The following is an 18,784-nucleotide window of genomic DNA, read 5'->3' on the forward strand; positions in this document are numbered from 1 at the left end:
ATTAGAGAGATGACAGACAAGAGCATATTATAAAACAGACATTAATCCAAGATAATAGCTACATGTTATGTGACGTTATTGGCTAGCTAAACATACACGGAATGTGCATAAAATGGTAACCTGCAGTGACAGACAAATACAGGGTGGCATCATTGACATGGGATGTTACCCACAAGCCACAGCCATCCAAGGAACGTAGACCTCATTCACCTAAAAAGGTGTTCATGACATGGATCATTACATAGTCATTACATTCCTGTTCTGCCAAATGGCAAATCAATGAATCAGGACAAAGAAAGGTGATATTGTTGTTTTCGTATGCGAGTTAGCGGTTCATTTATTAACAAACAAAAGCTCACAATGACTTAAAAGGTATTTTTGGCAATATAACAACTGATACAAAGTTGCAGCTGTAAGAAAAACACCATCATTATTGGATGTGCTGACCAGAGTTGGTTGTTATCAGTGGGAACAGACACAATAAAACAGTCCTGCAGTGACGCTGCTCTGCCCTCAGGCAAGTCCACTGTGTGTTGACTATGTCTGGAGAATTACACCCGCTTAGATAACGGTCACTCTAAAAGGCTGCTGTATGAGGAAACAGAACAGTGAGATGTCACTAATGGCCATTTTTTTGTAGAAGAATGAAAGAAAAGGGGTGAACCGGGGACTGTAGTGCAGTGTGTGTGTGTAAAAGAGAGAAACAGACAGACAGCCAGAGAGAGATCAAAAGAATGAGTGTGTGTGGAGTGTTGTAAGGGAGTGTGTATGATTGTGCTGCATATTGTAGAAAGAACATTGCAGAAATCACATTTAAATCACATTCTGCACTTTAGCTACGTAAACAGTGAAAGGCAAGATACCATTTGTAGTGAATAATCTAGAATGAAAAAACATATCCATGAAAATATAAATAAAAAGACATACAAAAAAAGAAAGAAAAGTAGTCTGCTCATTACGTCATAGTTTATCCCATCGTATTTACAACCGCTGCTTACAAAGCTCATAAGGAAGGGATAACAATATCCTTCATACACAGACGTAAGGTTGTCCAACGTGCTGCACTGTCTCTTGTCTGCAGTACGCATCGTCTCCCTTGCGTCTATTCCATTTTGGACATCTCAAATTTGGTTGTTATGGTCTCCTGTGGGGGAAATAACGGCATAGTTGGAATGACTTTCCAAAAAGGGACATGAGTGTTATCTTGTTATTTTCTCTAAAATATGAAATAATCATCATCGGAAAATATCCCTTCCATCGACACTCCTACTAGCTTTATTTGACGTGGGGGTGAAGAAAAAGCCAGACAGAAAAAGCTCCACCAAAACAGCACCCTTTCCGCAACCTCTCATTGTTCAAGCCAGAAAGAAAACAGGGTGGAGGTATAAACAGGCTGATGTGAACATGACAAGCTACTGCTCTTTAATAACCACGGAGCTGGCACCCCCTGCAGTTCACGCCAGGAATAACACATTGTCTTACCTCATCAGAGTCCAGCAGAGGTGGGAGTGCACTGGAACAGAAAGGAAAACATGTTCGATTCGTTTACAACGTCTTCTCATCAGAAAATCAACTATCCTTTCTGTGCTTGTTACACACATCGTCATAGAATGTAAACTGATTTCATAGCTTGAGAGTTTCAATGTTCTTACCATGTAATACATTTCTCGTCAAAATGATTATAATATCACTGTCAATAATGGTTAATGTTACTAACATTTCTGCAACTTCAATTTGCTTGCACTTACACATCTGACATTGAAGAGGGGATATTCTCTTCGACCCATTTCAGATCCTCATCCTGGGGAGGGAGGGGGGGGGGGAAGCATTTCCTATCACCAAGACAACTTTCTCTGAGCCATAAAATGTAATTTATACCCTATATTCTTAGCATGGGTGGTACCCTGTGGTACGGAGAGGGCCCTTACCACTTTGTTGGGCTTGGCTGTTCCATTTGCCTCGGACTTCAGACCCCTCATCTTCACCCCCTCTGGAAGTACACAAAATTAGGACAGGATCAGAATCACAGATTACCGTTGGCCGAGTCAAATTGCGTTCTATCCAAAAATGGCTGCTGGGAGAGAGAACCAAGGTACATTCATTCATCCATCCCATAGATTATCAACACACTATGGAAGTGTCACAACTAGGCCAAAGAGCTCTAGCTAAGTATCAAGCCATAGAGTATGATACTGTATTTCCTCGTCCAATTAACCATACGCAGTATCAACTTGTGTTCCTGTGGGTGAAATACCAAAACAGCCTAATACAGCAGTGACCCTTACCAAATGTATCATTCATCAGCTGTTCCTTTTCCTCGTCGTCACTCTCATCGTCCACTAGGGGGCTGAAGGCATATCTAAAGGGGAACAGGACATGACATCACAGATCAGGGGCATGTTCAACAGGACACAACGTTGTTGGAACGTTCAGATAGCATATTTCTATGCAGAACAAACATTCTTCTCGGACATACAGAAGAAGGAATCACGTCGGCTCTATTCATGGGATTCCTATTGGCAACGTTCGACAACATGGCTCAACTCCATCAATTCATTTGAGTTGATTTGGACATCGGATTTCTCCATTCGATTGCAATTTCATGTCCTGAATTGAACCTAACTTTGCTACAGATGTCTCTGGTGACACACTGAAGGATCCGAGCCAGTGCCTCAATCCCTAGATTCGAAATCAAACACGACTTTGGTTTGTGACAGGGTTGAGAGGGTTTTGGCCGTGTGTTGATTTGTTGAACTGTGACATCTAACCTCTGGTTGTTGGCTGAAGGCCTCCACAGGAACATGATGACCAGAAGGATGGTGGAGAAGAGGAACCGCCAGAAGGCATCTTCTATCCACAGCTCCTTCCAGTCCTAGAGAGATAAGCAGAGAGAGTGAATAAGAGAGAGATAGGAAGAGAAAGACGATCTTCCGAATGCCAAATACCAGTTCACGAGAGGTCAACTGTGTATGTGTATGTACGCTAGCCTCTCAGATTTGCCATCAACTCGCTAAAGGGGCAGGATTTGGTCTACCAACGGGGCACAGAAAATTGGTTACATTTCCTCGCCATCAAAATGTGCAAGAAAAAAATATAATTTTCGATGCTCCCTGACTGTCTAGCTTTCATTTCAGTGATTGTTAGCGAGCTGGACAAAGTAGGTCCATTATCCTTTCTACCCAGTTTCAATTTTGGTTTTAGACATTTTTAAGTATATTTAGTTTGATGACTATTTTTACTGAAGCCACACATGGGCTGGATGCGGGCCTTATGTCAGACACCCGTGGCTTATTAAGTAATGTAGTAAACAAACACGACTCACCGACTGGCACTTTGAAAACTTGAAGGTCTTTGTCGTCCAGATAATGAAAATGACTGAGGCTGCAGAGTAAAACAGTGACAGGCCAAATATATTAGTGAATGTTGGTAATCATGGGCACACCAGGGTGTATAGTACATGATGCATGAAATGTCTCTGTTAAGTGGTTGCAGTAGCACAGCCGCAGACAGCTCCTTACCAATAACGGCGAATATGAGGGTGTTGGTAAAGTGGCGATACAAGGAGAGCTTGACCACGTTTCTTCGGAGGCGAAGGAGCTTCATGGTCTGAGCCAGGCTGATAAAGATGTGATTGGCTGTCAAGGACTCCAACATAACCCCAGGACACACCCCACCTTTGAAATACAATTCTCAACAGAAACAGTTTACCCAATAATACCAGTCTTCTTCCATTTACTGTCAACATAACCAACACAGAAGAGTTTGCCTACCTTGTCAACTGAGCTGATATACCCTAACGTAACCCCAAGCTAATCAGCTTGTAAGGGTGTAAGTGTCTGAGGGTAGTCAGCCATTATCTCATTACTCAGGAGTTGAGCGCCCCTCTGCCCTCTATAGCCAGGTTAAGCACGGCTGGAAAACCTGGTATGGTCTTAGTCATTGCTATACTAACTGGTTTTCTGGCTAACTAACTGAATCCACTAAAATACTGTTGTCAAACTGCAGGAGAAAATGATCGTCGGTGAGAATAAAATAATGAAGTTATTGATAGCCTTGATATAAGTGGCCCTGTAATTAAAAATGTAATTAATCCATGTGACTATGGCTCCCTCTGATGTCTAAATTAGTCTTTGTGAGGCGGAGCATATTTTGTGGAAATATTCCCTTCTGGGTTATTCCCTTCTTTGATACAAAGGCAGATGAAAATAGAAGGAGAAGGGTTAACACCAACTACCACCAAGGCACTGGTGCACACAGGGATTACAAGAAGTGAGAGTGCTGGGAGAGGAAGGCAGAGGGAGATGGAGAGAGTTGTGCAGAGGGGTACAGTACAGGATATCCACCAGCAGAGGGTAGTGTCGAGCACAGCCAAAGGAATAGCAGCCAGCAGCACCAGATCATCTTCAGCCTGAAAGGGACAGGGAGAGGAACGGAAACACACAGCGGGGCAGCAGAAAAGGAGGGAGTGGCAGAGGGAGGCATCACCGTCACATACTCTTCAGGCAGCCATGCAGATAGATAAACACCAAAAGGTGTAGAACCAAACTGCCGCTCAAAGAGGGTTGGAATAAAACTGGTTTGATCAATTATGAGAGTCACTGGTAAAAGGGAGGAGGATATCAGAGTAAGCTTTAGAAACACAACTCAATACAAGCAAGCCTAGAGAGAGAGAGAGAAACAACAACAAAAAGAGTCTGGAAAAAAATGAGCTCTTAATACTGACAGACTAACTACATACAGTGACTACTAGACTAACTAGCTGACTGGCAGACAGGCAAGACTGACGGCCTCCGGTAATGGCTGACCACTCCAAAAGGATATCCACCACACAACACACGAGTCAGTGAACGCCAGAACAATGTCACACAGTAGTCTGCTACTGCCCCCTTGACCCTGTGAGAAAGACAGGCAAACACTGACAGTGGAAAGACGGTACTACCAACACACAAGATTCCTGGCATCCTTTGACCAAAGATGAAGATATTCAACAAAGGGCATCATGGCATTGTTTGGTTTAGCTCCATATCGAAAACTTACCAACGTGGTTGAAGAGTCTAGTTACAGATAGTGCAGGTGGACTATATATTTTGGGGGAATACTGGAGATAGCCTATTGATCAGAAAGGGGAGAGACCAGACTTACCGAATTGACCCTCAGGATTCCCTCGACAACAGAGAATATAAGGTAGAGCAGTCCCACCCCAACCACCCTGTGTAACAATGCACCAAGCCTTGGCCTAGAGAGAGAGAGAGAGACAGACAGACATAGACAGCGAGAGAGAAAGAGAGAGGGAGAGAATTGGCAATAGAGTTTAACACTCTCCATTGTCTTCTTGACCTGTTATGAAGGGACTGACTCACTTGACAATTCCATAACCAAGACTGGCGATGATGACGAGCACACGGGCCAGGGTCCTCTTCACTGCTGATAGGACCTCCGCAAACACTACTGCCCCCTGGACTGTTGGGAAGACACAGAACACAAATAATGCTTATTAACAGAGTACAACAGCACTTTTAGCACCACACTAGGATCTACTGCGCCTTACCCAATTCCAACCATGCCCACCAGGAGGATTTAGCTAGAAAAGCATAGATGTGTGCTTAGGTGTGTCCATGAAAAATGTGCACTTAAACCACACGTAGACTCCCTTAAAAGGCCCAGTACAGACAAATATGTCCCCCCCCGCCCGTACAGAAAAACCACATTAATTTCACATGATCACGTGTGAAGTGTTCCAAAAACACGTTTTTCCCACATGTGAAATCATGTGGGGTTTTCTGTACGGGTGTGTGTCCCCGCCTCCTGACCTGAGAGGCCGTCGTAGCGGATGCTCTGGAACTCGGCGTAGTACACGGCCTTCTCCAGCATGCCCAGGAAGATGACCCCGCCGATCCAGAACTGAATCCTGAGCAGCTCTCTCCAGTAGCAGGCTGACAGGCCCAACCACAGAAGGCCCAGCAACACATAGATGACACACATCACCATGTAGAACTGCAAAAGGGACAGTTAGTTGAGCTGGCAAGGAACTAGAGAGTCTGTATTGTCTGATAAGTTATGTCCTACAGGCACACAGTTTAGATGCTATGTGTATGTATCATACTACATGTAATGAAGCTGTAATGTAGAGTGTTTTCCATGTAGACAACGTATCATGGCAGAATTGACTTACGATCATAAGAGGCCATTCCGAAGCTGAGATGTAGTCATGGGGTCCTTTCATACTGACTTGCACTGCAGGGGGTGAAGACCATAACAGTAATATTAGCCTATTAGCTAATGTAGTTTTAATGTATTGGACTCAGGATTCATGTGAGTGGTGGAGATCCTTACGTTGGATGTTGCAGTTCTGTGTTGGGACAGAGTCAGTGGCAGCGCTGCTCTTCTTGATCTCTTGGATGTGGACGATGAACATGTAAGGGCCATCATCCCAGGTCTGGGCCACTGCATCAAAGTGCTGGGATGCAAACGGCTGAGGGCCCAAAAACATGTGGGGGGGGGGGGGGGGAATGTTGGTTTTAACTGATTAAGTAACAAAATAATATGATCTACACGATCAGTCTCTGTGTATAAAATAAAAAAAGTGGTTAATGTGAACCTAACTCACAGCTAAAAAATGTTAAAAAAAGCAATCCAATGTTATCTGCTGCCTAGACTTTACTGCAAATGACACTCAAGTCTTGAGAAAAAAACAATACACTAATATTGCAGTTAGCCATGACAGCCTTTATAATAGAACGCTTGTGACCACACACATAAATATTGCACTTGCGGAAAAACATATCTTAAAGTAGAAATAGAATGAAACAAACAGGCATTATATTTTTAATCTTTACAGTGGCCACTATGGACATCGATCAAGTGCACAAGGATACAAGTGTGCAAAAGTAACATTTACTGAGTACAAAAAAGTATAACCCCCCCCCCCCCCCCCCACTTTCTGCCTGTGGACATCTGTTCTACAATGTGCCAGTAAAAGTGAGAAAGAGGGGAAAATGTGTGGTGCTCCTTCCACATCTATAGTGGCATCCAGATTAAGCCAGGCCCAGCTCCAGCCACACTTGATCCCTGAATCCACTTGTCTACCAAGCAACGCCTCATTGTCACCTAATTCTCTCATTCTGAAAGTTATCCATATTCTGTAGAGAGAAAACATTAGTTAATAGATAGTGGTTAGTTCGCAATCTAGTTAACTAGTCAACATTTCACAGATTGCAAGGGTCCAGTAAGCGTTAAAACGTGTATACCAGTTAATACTACAGCGAATTGGTTAGGTTACTAATGTTAGCTCATCTGATGTTGTAATGTTAGCTAGCTAACGTTAGTTGTCTGACTTTATTAGCAAGCACATTTTCACACCATAAACTCAATTTTGATCAGACAAGTTGGCTAATGTGGCTGGCTAACGGAGAATTCGATCCAGCTAGCGAGATACTTAACAATGCTAATAACGTTACTCTCTTGCGGGAATTCCACTAATGGTCCATATGTAGCTGCTGCTCATTCAGTTTGCACGAAAATGGATAAATTGTTTAAAAAGTAAGAGACACATATCAGCTCTACTTGTAGTACTGCTACTACCAGCAGTACTACACCTGCACCTGTCGACGACACGAGTTGTTCTGCTTCCACGAGCACATCCAATGCTAGCATCAGTAATTCTACATTGTTAGCCCAGCTAGTATGGACAGTTGTGAATCTGATGCAGCCGAAGAGCTACTGCCCCCTTACCCGGGAAAGCACTGAACAACAAACAGGGATGTTGGACCATCGAAGAGGTGCAAATATGAGAACTACATTGTTTTGGGGTTCACTTATATTGGGAGTAGTGCCTTTCCTCAGCCGCAGTGTGTTATTTGTGCAAAAGTACAATCTTACAACTTTCACTCTTGCGCAGACATTTAAAAACAAAACATGCCAATTTGAAAAATAAACCATGGGAGTTTTTTGAGTGAGAATTAAGACGACTTTTGAGTAGTAAGACATGTATAAAAGCAACAGATAACGTAAACTCGTACATCGCCCTGGTCCGTACAATTGCCCTTATTTTAGCGCCCCAAAAACGTAATACTTCCAGATCAACTGTAATGTCAATACCATTGTAAAGCAAAATTTCATCCCTTTCCAACAGAATCAATTACATGACCTAAACGCTGCCCGTTTCTGCATAATTCAAGCAGGCAATGCGCCCGTCGGGTCTTTTCAAAAATGGCGGTGGGGAAGCGAAACTAATGCGTGATAGTGAGAAGGAGAGATGTCGTGTGGGAAAATAGCATTTTTTTCCACTCGATCTGTCCAACTTATCACCTTATCGCCTCTAAAATGTAAATAAAACACTATAAAGAGTTTATATAATGTGTCATTACATACCTATTTGAAAGTTTGTGTCGAATTTGAATCAGGTTTTTAGGTCGGTGCTAAAGTGATCTTAGAAGTAAACAGTGGCTTTGAGAATGATGAACGCATGCAATGATGACAAAAAAAGACTAGGTATCCCGTACCCCGTCCATTTCTTGTTTTTAATGGAAGATAGAAGTGCTACACCTGGTGGAGAGAGATTGTAAGACAGAAATAGTTGCTTTATGTGTGCTGTACGTTACGACATGACACGTCAAGATGTAACGGAGGGTCCATTTTTTTCAACTTTTCTCCAATACTATAGAGCCAATACCATATCGATCAACGCTTGAATAGAAACCTTGTTCACACCCCCGATTTTGACGTCAACACAGTCCCATTAGTTCTTTGCAGCCTCGTTTGAATGTTGCGGTTGCGCACATTTGTACGGAATGGGGTGAGTTTACTTTACTTGTTCCACCACACTTTCTCCCTCACCTCAAACTTTCCAAATGCCAGTTGTTTTTCGGTTACAGCTCATGAAGTAAGCTTCATCACCTTCTCACCCATCTTTCTTCAGTCGTGTGCTACATTCTGTTGTTATGTGAACGATTGGCTGAGCCTTGGATACAGCCAGTATTGCTCCAAACGCGCATCACTCGTTTGCTTACAGCTAGTAGTGATCAAACCCTCCCACAAAACTTTTCTCATCGGATCTACACGAACCACGTAAGTCACATATTTTGGATTTAAAACTACGAATTTCACCGAAAGGTGACTAGTTTGCATCCCTGAAAGTGGTGCTGGGGAGTTTAGGAGCATAGAGTTACATTATAGGATCTCTATGTCTTGGAGAAACAGGCAGATGAGTCAAAGAACATTAGGAAATAGCTAGCTGAACAAATGTTTTCCCCGTGGTACAAGAAATGAAGAAAGAAAATGAAAGACAGTGTGTTAGTATATCAATATCCAGGCACGCTGTTTGTTTAGCCAACAGGTATGTAACCCATACATATCTTCATTCTGGCATGGAAACACTCACCACTTCTTTCTTTGCAGCGGGGGCTGGGGCTTTCCCTGTGGCCACAGTTGCCTCTGCTTTGACGGGGGCATTTTTCTCAGCAAGTGCCTAAAAGACATCAAATATAGTGGTTCACCTGATTTCCTCAATATGGAGGCCTTTTGCTAGGCTGAGAAATCACAGCACCCAATTGCCTTACTCAAATACATCTACATTACATTTTTATACATTTTGTATATACACTGCTCAAAAAATAAAGGGAACACTAAAATAACACATCCTAGATCTGAATGAATGAAATATTCTTATGAAATACTTTTCTTTACATAGTTGAATGTGCTGACAACAAAATCACACAAAAATTATCAATGGAAATCAAATTTATCAACCCATGGAGGTCTGGATTTGGAGTCACACTCAAAATTAAAGTGGAAAACCACACTACAGGCTGATCCAACTTTGATGTAATGTCCTTAAAACAAGTCAAAATGAGGCTCGGTAGTGTGTGTGGCCTCCACGTGCCTGTATGGCCTCCCTACAACGCCTGGGAATGCTCCTGATGAGGTGGGGGATGGTCTCCTGAGGGATCTCCTCCCAGACCTGGACTAAACCATCCACAAACTCCTGGACAGTCTGTAGTGCAACGTGGTGTTGGTGGATGGAGCGAGACATGATGTCCCAGATGTGCTCAATTGGATTCAGGTCTGGGGAACGGGCGGGCCAGTCCATAGCATCAATGCCTTCCTCTTGCAGGAACTGCTGACACACTCCAGCCACATGAGGTCCAGCATTGTCTTGCATTAGGAGGAACCCAGGGCCAACCGCACCAGCATACGGTCTCACAAGGGGTCTGAGGATCTCATCTCGGTACCTAATGGCAGTCAGGCTACCTCTGGCGAGCACATGGAGGGCTGTGCGGCCCCCCAAAGAAATGCCACCCCACACCATGACTGACCCACCGCCAAACCGGTCATGCTGGAAGATGTTGCAGGCAGCAGAACGTTCTCCAAGGCATCTCCAGACTCTGTCACGTCTGTCACATGTGCTCAGTGTGAACCTGCTTTCATCTGTGACGAGCACAGGGCGCCAGTGGCAAACTTGCCAATCTTGGTGTTGGGCAAATACCAAACGTCCTGCACGGTGTTGGGCTGTAAGCACAACCCCCACCTGTGGACATCGGGCCCTCATACCACCCTCATGGAGTCTGTTTCTGACCGTTTGAGCAGACACATGCACATTTGTGGCCTGCTGGAGGTCATTTTGCAGGGCTCTGGCAGTGCTCCTCCTGCTCCTCCTTGCACAAAGGCGGAGGTAGCGGTCCTGCTGCTGGGTTGTTGCCCTCCTCCACATCTCCTGATGTACTGGCCTGTCTCCTGGTAGCGCCTCCATGCTCTGGACACTACGCCGACAGATACAGCAAACCTTCTTGCCACAGCTCGCATTGATGTCCCATCCTGGATGAGCTGCACTACCTGAGCCACTTGTGTGTGTTGTAGACTCTGTCTCATGCTACCACTAGAGTGAAAGCACCGCCAGCATTCAAAAGTGACCAATACATCAGCCAGGAAGCATAGGAACTGAGAAGTGGTCTGTGGTCACCACCTGCAGAACCACTCCTTTATTGGGGGTGTCTTGCTAATTGCCTATAATTTCCACCTGTTGTCTATTCCATTTGCACAACAGCATTTGAAATTTATTGTCAATCAGTGTTGCTTCCTTAGTGGACAAGTTTGATTTCACAGAAGTGTGATTGACTTGGAGTTACATTATGTAGTTTAAGTGTTCCCTTTATTTTTTTGAGCAGTGTATTTGATTATGATATCAGATTGTGTTTGAACTGTGGATTTACCTCCTTTGGATCCTCATTGCTCCTTTTCCTCATCGCTTGGTCCTTGTCAGTGACAGGCTAAAACAGGGGGATACAGTGACAGTCATTCAAATGACACCTTGGTGAATTACTGTGTTACTATATGCACCTGCATGCTCTATTTGTATGCAAAACCTGTCTTGCTTTAGCCCACTGACCTGTTCATGAACTGGCTCAGTAAGCCTAGTCGGCTCCTCAAATTTGTTGAGAGAGAGCTGTTACGGAAAACAAAGCAGAGTAGCAACCATTAGACAATGACACTTCATGAACACCTCCATAATATCGCCTCGCCATGAGCTGCATTGTATATGAACATACTTACTCAGAATTACAAACACTTCCTAATGATCAGTTATAAGCTGCTATATTCAGGTCACACTTAGTGAACAAACAAACTCAGGAAGACGACATGAAAGAGGTGGAACATATAATGAGGTTGTGGTATTTGCAGTATGCTTTTTCCAACACTTTATTTCCCTGTACTGATTCCACTGGTTCTACCTGCCATTTAATACGAAGTTAGTTACTAGCGAAGTGCTGTTATTTAGAAACAAAGAAGTAATACATAGGTCATGAATGTGTTATTAATCTCACAGAACCAGACAGAGGCTCTGAATATTTCATTATGTGGCATTGCTGTAGAGTCTGGCTTTACTGTGTAAATAAAATGTTACCATGTAAATGCTGGGATATTTCTGTAAGGTACTGTAAAATAAAGTGCCACCATGCTTTCTTATGAGACCCTCCATTGCCACATACTGTACCTCAATGTGGGTCATGGTCTGTTTGCACTCAATGACAGGGTACTGGTGGAACACATAGAACCCACTTCCTCCTTCCTGTTTCACATCTGTCGTCCTGAAGTAGCTCCCTGCCTTCAGAGGCTGCAAATCAAACAGGTATGATAAACTTAATAAGTTAATAAGTATTTGCACAAACCACACTGTCTATGCAGTCATAAAACAAATCATAAAAAGCGAATGACACCGTGCCACCCCCCAGCAAGACACTATTGCCGGTTGTTAAATTGAGAACATCAAACTAGCTGAAAAAAGGAAAAGCTGGAGAGTTTATGGAATACAACAGGTACATTTAGTCCAGCGTGAACGAGCCCATTCAGAGTGCAGTTAGTTTCCAAACGAGAGAGAGGAACTCACGTCGAGACCGAACACCTCGTCGAAGCAGCGGGAGCTCCTTAGGTACCAGGAGATGTTGAGTTTAACAGGAGGGTCACAGTGTTCCGTCAACCCTGGAACAGTAGACATGTTATGAAAACAACTTGGAGCTCTCTCCAGATCTGTTCCTGTCTGAGGGCCAGAGGCTACTACTTCCTCCCACTACTACTTCCTCCTCCAACAGGTTTTCCCATGCTCTTACTGGTTACACAATAAAGTAGCATATTGTACAAAGTAATGCTATCATACAAATATCCTGTATTGACAGAATACCATCCTACAATACTAGTCAGAGGAAGGGCAATCATGTTCCTGCAATACGATATTCTAAAAAGTTCAGTAAATATCGGAGTTTTATCCTAACTTGCAGAACATAAGAGGTTATAGCCTACTTACATTTCAGCTGAATGCTGGTATTGTTAAACATAGTCTTGGTGAAGAGGAAAAAGCTCTGCTTCTTTGTAGTTTCCTGTAACACAAGCGGTGACAAAATGTCAAACATCTGAGTACTGCAATAGATTTTGACGACATTTAGATTAAAAAAGCTGTTGGGTTTTAAATGATCTGAACAAAATAGCTGAATAGTTTATTAAGATATGTAGGTAGGCGTGATGGTGAGCCAATATGTCATATTTGCCCAGGGGCAGGTAGTCTATGAATCAATGGATCAGATCACTTATTAATACTTGTATTGACTAGTTCTAAACAACACCATGTTGACTAACACCGATAAGGTAAACTAATACGGATAATTTGGCCGGCATAATCAAGTGAGAATGATACAGTGTTACATTGTTTATAATAAAGTGGAAGCGGTTACAATGTTATATTGTTGTAATCGCCAGAACCGTGTATAAAACGTAAAACTGAGGCAAGCGTCGTCTCAATGCCTTCCGAAGATTGCGACAGTATATCAACTGTTGAAATAGTTTCATCTGGCTGAACGAAACAATGTTCTTAACAAGATATCATAGGGTATCTAGGCTACCGATAATGCTTTGATAGCATGATACTATACGCACAAGATAACTTACACTATTGGCGGTCAAGGTCCATTTCCCCGGCTCTGACACTGCATTTAACGGGCGTGCAAAGTTAATACAAATGAATAAGAATAGCACTTTTGTCAAGTCCCATGTCAATAACCCTGTTTTCATGGCGCTCGCCATTTGTACCAGGAAGCAGCCACACGACAACTTCGCCCCTGCTTCCTCCTTCCTGCATCCGTCCTTGGTCTGACATAACCATGTAGGCGGTCTTCCGTGGACACCAAACGGGAGAACACAGTGTAGCTTATTCCTCCCCAAACGTTTTCCCTCGTTTCAGACATCTACATTGCATGCAATTTGTAGGTTATGCAAATCGGTCTATGTATCGACTGGAAAAATTCCATTCTAGCTAAAATTTAATATGGCATGAAATCCTACATGAAAGATGTGTGTAAAACAGCATCAGTTAATGCACTGAACATTAGGCTGATGTACCCTCATTTTATCATTGTGTTACATCTATGTGAATCAAACATAATAAAAGTGTCCTTAAAATGTTCAGAATAAGTCTCATCCGTAATGTCATCAATAGGGAAATGACAGTAATTCTTGACATCGCGCTACGGGTTATAGGACCCAGAGCCATTCCCGACCTGTCTCTCCCTATGGTGCGCACTTCTCTACTGGGCAGGGGTGTGGATTTCTGATGCATTGAAAAATAACTCCTTGCAAAACAGTTTTTTTTGTACCCAATAGGAGTGCCATCACGTCAGTCTCTGTCGACTTCAGCGAAGCATTTGATCCCTGTAAGTATTCTTCTCAAATTAAGGCAATCTGATTTCCTTCATACGTTTATCTGACTGTTTCATGTTGGTTTGTTTTGTCTGTGTTTTGTCTGTTTGTGCTGCTTGCCAATACAGGACAGTGAGAAAAGTTTTCAGAGGGAGCACCAAAACCAATAGCACGTTTTTTTCCATCCGGACATATCGTATTATAGCTTGCTTTCTCTGTTGTCGCCTTTTTTGTTACATCGATTAGATATTTGATTTTTTTTCTCTCTTGACTTTTGTAGATTTCCCCCGCTGTCCCTCATCAAGATGTTTCTGGCTAAAAAACTCATTGGTGGCATCCTGGATGTTGTGAGGTAGGCACTACAGGTTCTGTTTGCACTAAAACTCCTTTTGACACACACACACACACACACACGCACGCACACACACACATACATACATACAGTCAGCATACTGACTTCATTCATGACTTTGCACACAGTTTTCATTAAATAGAAATAGGTCCTTGTATTCTCCAACAGCAACATCGACCCCAGTCAATTTGTGCCATCAGATCCTGTGAGTAAAACCTTTTAGCGCCTATTTTCTTTAATCACAAGTTCAGAACATCATAGTCTTATGAACATTTTAGAAGTAAAACTACTCTTTTGAACAAATTAGCCACAGTTGTGTGTGTGTGTGTGTGTGTGTGTGTGTGTGTGTGTGTGTGTGTGTGTGTGTGTGTGTGTGTGTGTGTGTGTGTGTGTGTGTGTGTGTGTGTGTGTGTGTGTGTGTGTGTGTGTGTGTGTGTGTGTGTGTGTGTGTGTGTGTGTGTTGGCTTGCATGCCAGACTGCAGTGAAGAGGGATGTGTGTTCGTGCTAACAGAACCCGTTCTGTGTTTGTGTCCTAGCCCCCACCACGCAGACCTCTGGCCTACGCGGAGCAGAATGAAAATGACGAGGAGAGACAGTTTCGCAAGGTGTTCCAGCAACTCGCTGGGGATGTAAGTACTTGTTGTTTTTCAACATACTCCCTCCTACTACTCTCATATCTATTCACCTCTGAACCTACTGACCTTTCCTATCCTGTTCAGAGATGAGCCCAGATAAGTCAAGTCAAGTCAACAATGCCTCTCATGCTTGATTGTAACTATGAGTCATTGAGAGATATTCATCTTAGGCTTTTGGCCATCAAATACAGTGCTATACATGTCATTTGTATAATTGGGCAACTTGTTGAATGTTTTAAAGAGGCTGTTTTCATTATGTGGATATCCACAAGGACAACACACAGTTGTTAAAATAATGTCCATTAACCCACCGTTAGTGGTTTAGTGTAATGGAGTGCAGAACAACAACCAGTGGAAATTCAGTTACCGTATTGTGTGTGTGTGTGTGTGTGTGTGGTGTATTGTCTTTTGAAGTAGGCGCAGCCAAATATCCATGGCATGGATGGTAATTTCATTTATTGGCTGATGGTACACTGGCACAATCAGTGAAACCCTGTATCCCAGTTAAGTCTTGTTTGCATTCCAAACCCTTCCCTCCACCCGTTCACCCTGCTTCATCTGGAGCCGGTCTTCAGAATGTGATTCATCCATCTATCCAGACATGGTGAATTTGAGGCTTCGAATGTGCTCTCTGTCATTGCACTGCTGCCAACCAATAGAAGCCTTTTGAAGAGTACAGTAAAGAGCTCCAGTTGGCTTAAATCATTGATTCCACCTCATTGGTTATGGTGATTTAAGCCCAGGGCTCCACAGACAATCCCCTTCTCTACAGCTATACTCACAATGATTTTACTGCTGTTGGATCAGGCAGTGGTGGAGTTTTGATGACAACCCAACCCTGGTTTATTCCACGGACAGGAAGTGGGACTGGTTCCTCCTCTATGTGCCTCCTACCATTGTCTGGCATGGTGGCTATCCTGCCTGGTTAGTTTTGTGTGGATGGGGTGGGGTGTAGATTGTGTGAATCATAGACATGTTCTACTGGTATGGTCAGCTGGTAACGATTGACTTTTAAAATTGATGACTAGCCGACCTCGTTGAGGCCTTACTCATAAGGGGAGGGAACACACGCTGCATGTGGAATGAAACCTAAAGACATGCTGTACCTGCTGCAAATGTATCTGCCAAAGTTTTGAAGTTGTTACCATCACTTTGGTTGTTCTGATATGTCACGTAAACACACATACAGAGAACTATGCATTTGGTCCATGATTGTACCCATAAAACACCTGCGGAAGAGACTTATCATTTATTACTTCATGATAAAAATCTGTCTTTCTGCCCCTGAACAAGGCAGTTAACCCACTGATCCTAGGCCGTCATTGTAAATAAGAATTTGTTCTTAACTGACTTGCCTAGTTAAATAAAGTTTCAATAAAAACATTTTGTTTCAGTGTCCTTTTGTGAGCGGAGTTGTGACGCAAATACATGTAGGCATATTTACCTGTGGATCTCTCTGTGTATTATAGGACATGGAGGTGAGCCCCACTGAACTGATGAACATCCTCAACAGGATCATTGGCAAACGTGAGTCCTATTCTTACACAAACCCCATGCGTGTCTACAGTATTCTTGTCATTGCATTCTTTATAGTATTTATACCTCTGTTTGCATGTACCTTTTGTTCGACAGCATGTTTATGCATGCCTTTTTATATCTATGTGCTCTCTGTACACATACACACACACACACACACACATTTTACTCATATCTAGATTCCTCTTGTACAAGACTGGTTCCATGGAATGGTTTACTTTGTTTTATTGAAGCAGTGGTCTGTCTGTGTTAATTTCAGGTTCTGACCTGAAGACTGACGGCTTTAGCATCGAGTCATGCAGGGGCATGGTGGCTGTCATGGACGTATCCTTCCACATCTGTTTTTGTATTAGGATGGAGGACTATACTACACTATACTATCAGAGTAGTTGAATTGTTATTTTGTACCTTAACCCTGAGCACACAGAGTGACAGCACAGGGAAGCTAGGTTTCCACGAGTTCAAGTTTTTGTGGAACAACATCAAGAAATGGCAGGTGAGTTTCAGTTCTATTTTTGACAATCGGCACCTTGAACTACAATTGATTTACATGTATTTAGAAGGTGTTCATATAACACCCCATACAACTTCCAATAGTCCTCTTACGCCACTACTGTAAGAATGTTGTTTTTATAATGTCATTTTAAAACACTCTTAATAAAAGGTGCTGCCAACTTTGACCTCTCGGTGTGACCTTACTTCCGCCTCTGTTGCAGGGCATCTACATATCAAATGACGCAGACTGCTCAGGGGTCATCTCCTCACGAGAGCTGTCCGCTGCCTTCAAATCTGCATGTGGGCTTAGAAATCATGACAACCGGAACATGGAATTGCATATTTCGTTGTCATCATAAGGCCTTTATAACAGTGTCATAAGTGACAACAAATGCTGATGAAAGCTAGCTTTTTTCCTACATATACGTGTTTGGTCTCATTGGTGTCTCTCTCTTTCTCCTGTTATGTCCGTGCTCAGGTTTCCCTCTCAACGACCAGCTCTTCCAGTTGATCGTTCGCAGGTACAGTGACGAACAGGGCAACATGGACTTTGACAACTTCATTGGGTGCCTGGTCAGACTGGACGCCATGTGTCGTAAGTCAATCCTCAACATTCCCCTGCTCAGTCCGATTATGTTCTTGTTTTCAGACTATTTACTTTTCATTATACTTCCGTAATAGTGTTTTGTGCATTTTCAGGAGCCTTCAAGACTCTGGACAAAGATAATAATGGAAAGATCAAAGTCAACATCCAGGAGGTAAATTAGTTTTCACTATTTCCTCTGCAATTAAACAGTGTGTTTTAGGGACCATTTTTATGATTAATGACTGGATATAGACACTGAAATGAAACCTAAATAACCACACCTCTTATTGTGTTTTGCTTTCTTTGCAGTGGCTTCAGTTGACCATGCACTCATAAAGCATCAGGGAAAGCCTACAACAAGTCTGCATTCATATCTCTCTCTCTCCTTAACATTTTTATTTCAAAGTACCATTGTTATTGTTTGCAAACATTCATTTGTCGTTCAGTCATGAATGTTAATTAAATTCATCACTAGATGGCAGTATTTGCAGCAACACTGGGAAAAGCACAAATCTAATTTCTCTCCACTCTCCATCAATCGAATAAATATATAAAAAGGTAGTTCAGTTTTCTGTTTTCCTTTTTGTCTGGCAACACATTTTTGGTCAAACATTCTGTACTGCAATGTAATATATACATTCTCGTGCTCAATAAAGGGCCAATGTTACGCAATACTTGCAGCTGTCTCATTACCATTTCTACATTTTCTGCTTTTGCTCATTAAAGAATTGACCTCTCATGTTTGAAGTTACTTTAATCTGTTGTATTGTGGTTATTTGACTGACTTTTGAAAACCAAGTCAATAATAAAGTTGATTGGTCTCAAGGACAACAACCACCCGAGCAACTGTCTGTTCCCTCTGCTACCATCCAGAAGGAGAGGTCAGTACAGGTGCATCAAAGCTGGGACTGATGAGACTGGAAAAACAGCTTCTATCTCTAGGCCATCAGGCTGTTAAACAGCCACCACTAACAGAGGCTGTAGCTTACATACAGACT

At 42.8% G+C, this 18,784-nt stretch overlaps 2 protein-coding genes across 3 annotated transcripts; one reads left to right on the forward strand and one right to left on the reverse strand.

The window, feature by feature from the left end:
- Positions 1-300: 300 nt before the first annotated feature.
- zgc:162698 (Transmembrane protein 87A-like) lies at positions 301-13,629 on the reverse strand. Its single transcript, XM_064974342.1, has 21 exons — positions 13,435-13,629; positions 12,797-12,869; positions 12,383-12,474; positions 11,990-12,109; positions 11,384-11,440; positions 11,208-11,264; positions 9,380-9,466; positions 6,334-6,472; positions 6,173-6,234; positions 5,811-5,994; positions 5,361-5,460; positions 5,143-5,236; positions 4,820-4,893; positions 3,519-3,625; positions 3,323-3,381; positions 2,769-2,872; positions 2,286-2,359; positions 1,929-1,990; positions 1,749-1,801; positions 1,483-1,513; positions 301-1,144 (listed from the first exon to the last, which is right to left on the reverse strand). Exons 1-21 carry the CDS (start codon positions 13,567-13,569, stop codon positions 1,103-1,105), a joined length of 1,806 nt encoding a protein of 601 aa, XP_064830414.1. The 5' UTR covers positions 13,570-13,629; the 3' UTR covers positions 301-1,102.
- Positions 13,630-14,058: 429 nt separating this feature from the next.
- On the forward strand, positions 14,059-18,543 carry LOC135546155 (calpain small subunit 1-like). 2 transcript variants are annotated; one of them, XM_064974345.1, is made up of 11 exons: positions 14,059-14,195; positions 14,462-14,533; positions 14,702-14,738; positions 15,071-15,163; positions 16,639-16,696; positions 16,965-17,029; positions 17,133-17,201; positions 17,422-17,500; positions 17,679-17,795; positions 17,900-17,958; positions 18,096-18,543. In XM_064974345.1, exons 2-11 carry the CDS (start codon positions 14,487-14,489, stop codon positions 18,120-18,122), a joined length of 651 nt encoding a protein of 216 aa, XP_064830417.1. In that variant the 5' UTR covers positions 14,059-14,195; positions 14,462-14,486; the 3' UTR covers positions 18,123-18,543. The 2 variants fall into 2 exon arrangements, with proteins under 2 accessions (XP_064830417.1, XP_064830418.1); XM_064974346.1 differs by lacking the exon at positions 14,059-14,195 and having other exon boundaries at positions 14,682-14,738.
- Positions 18,544-18,784: the final 241 nt, after the last annotated feature.

This window comes from Oncorhynchus masou, chromosome 9 (assembly GCF_036934945.1).
Source record: "Oncorhynchus masou masou isolate Uvic2021 chromosome 9, UVic_Omas_1.1, whole genome shotgun sequence".
Taxonomy (NCBI): domain Eukaryota; kingdom Metazoa; phylum Chordata; class Actinopteri; order Salmoniformes; family Salmonidae; genus Oncorhynchus; species Oncorhynchus masou.

What these genes read in the sequence shown, in the direction of transcription:
- LOC135546155 (XM_064974345.1), top strand. Translation starts at nt 14,487, where the DNA reads ATGTTTCTGGCTAAAAAACTCATTGGTGGCATCCTGGATGTTGTGAG. An exon ending in GCATGGTGGCTGTCATGGAC is followed by an intron (nt 17,030 to 17,132) that starts GTATCCTTCCAC and finishes CTGAGCACACAG; the next exon opens with AGTGACAGCACAGGGAAGCT. An exon ending in CAGACTGGACGCCATGTGTC is followed by an intron (nt 17,796 to 17,899) that starts GTAAGTCAATCC and finishes GTGCATTTTCAG; the next exon opens with GAGCCTTCAAGACTCTGGAC.
- zgc:162698 (XM_064974342.1), bottom strand. Translation starts at nt 13,569, where the DNA reads ATGGCGAGCGCCATGAAAACAGGGTTATTGACATGGGACTTGACAAAA. An exon ending in CGGAATGGCCTCTTATGATC is followed by an intron (nt 5,995 to 6,172) that starts GTAAGTCAATTC and finishes TCCCTTTTGCAG; the next exon opens with TTCTACATGGTGATGTGTGT. An exon ending in CTTGGTTATGGAATTGTCAA is followed by an intron (nt 5,237 to 5,360) that starts GTGAGTCAGTCC and finishes CTCTCTCTCTAG; the next exon opens with GCCAAGGCTTGGTGCATTGT.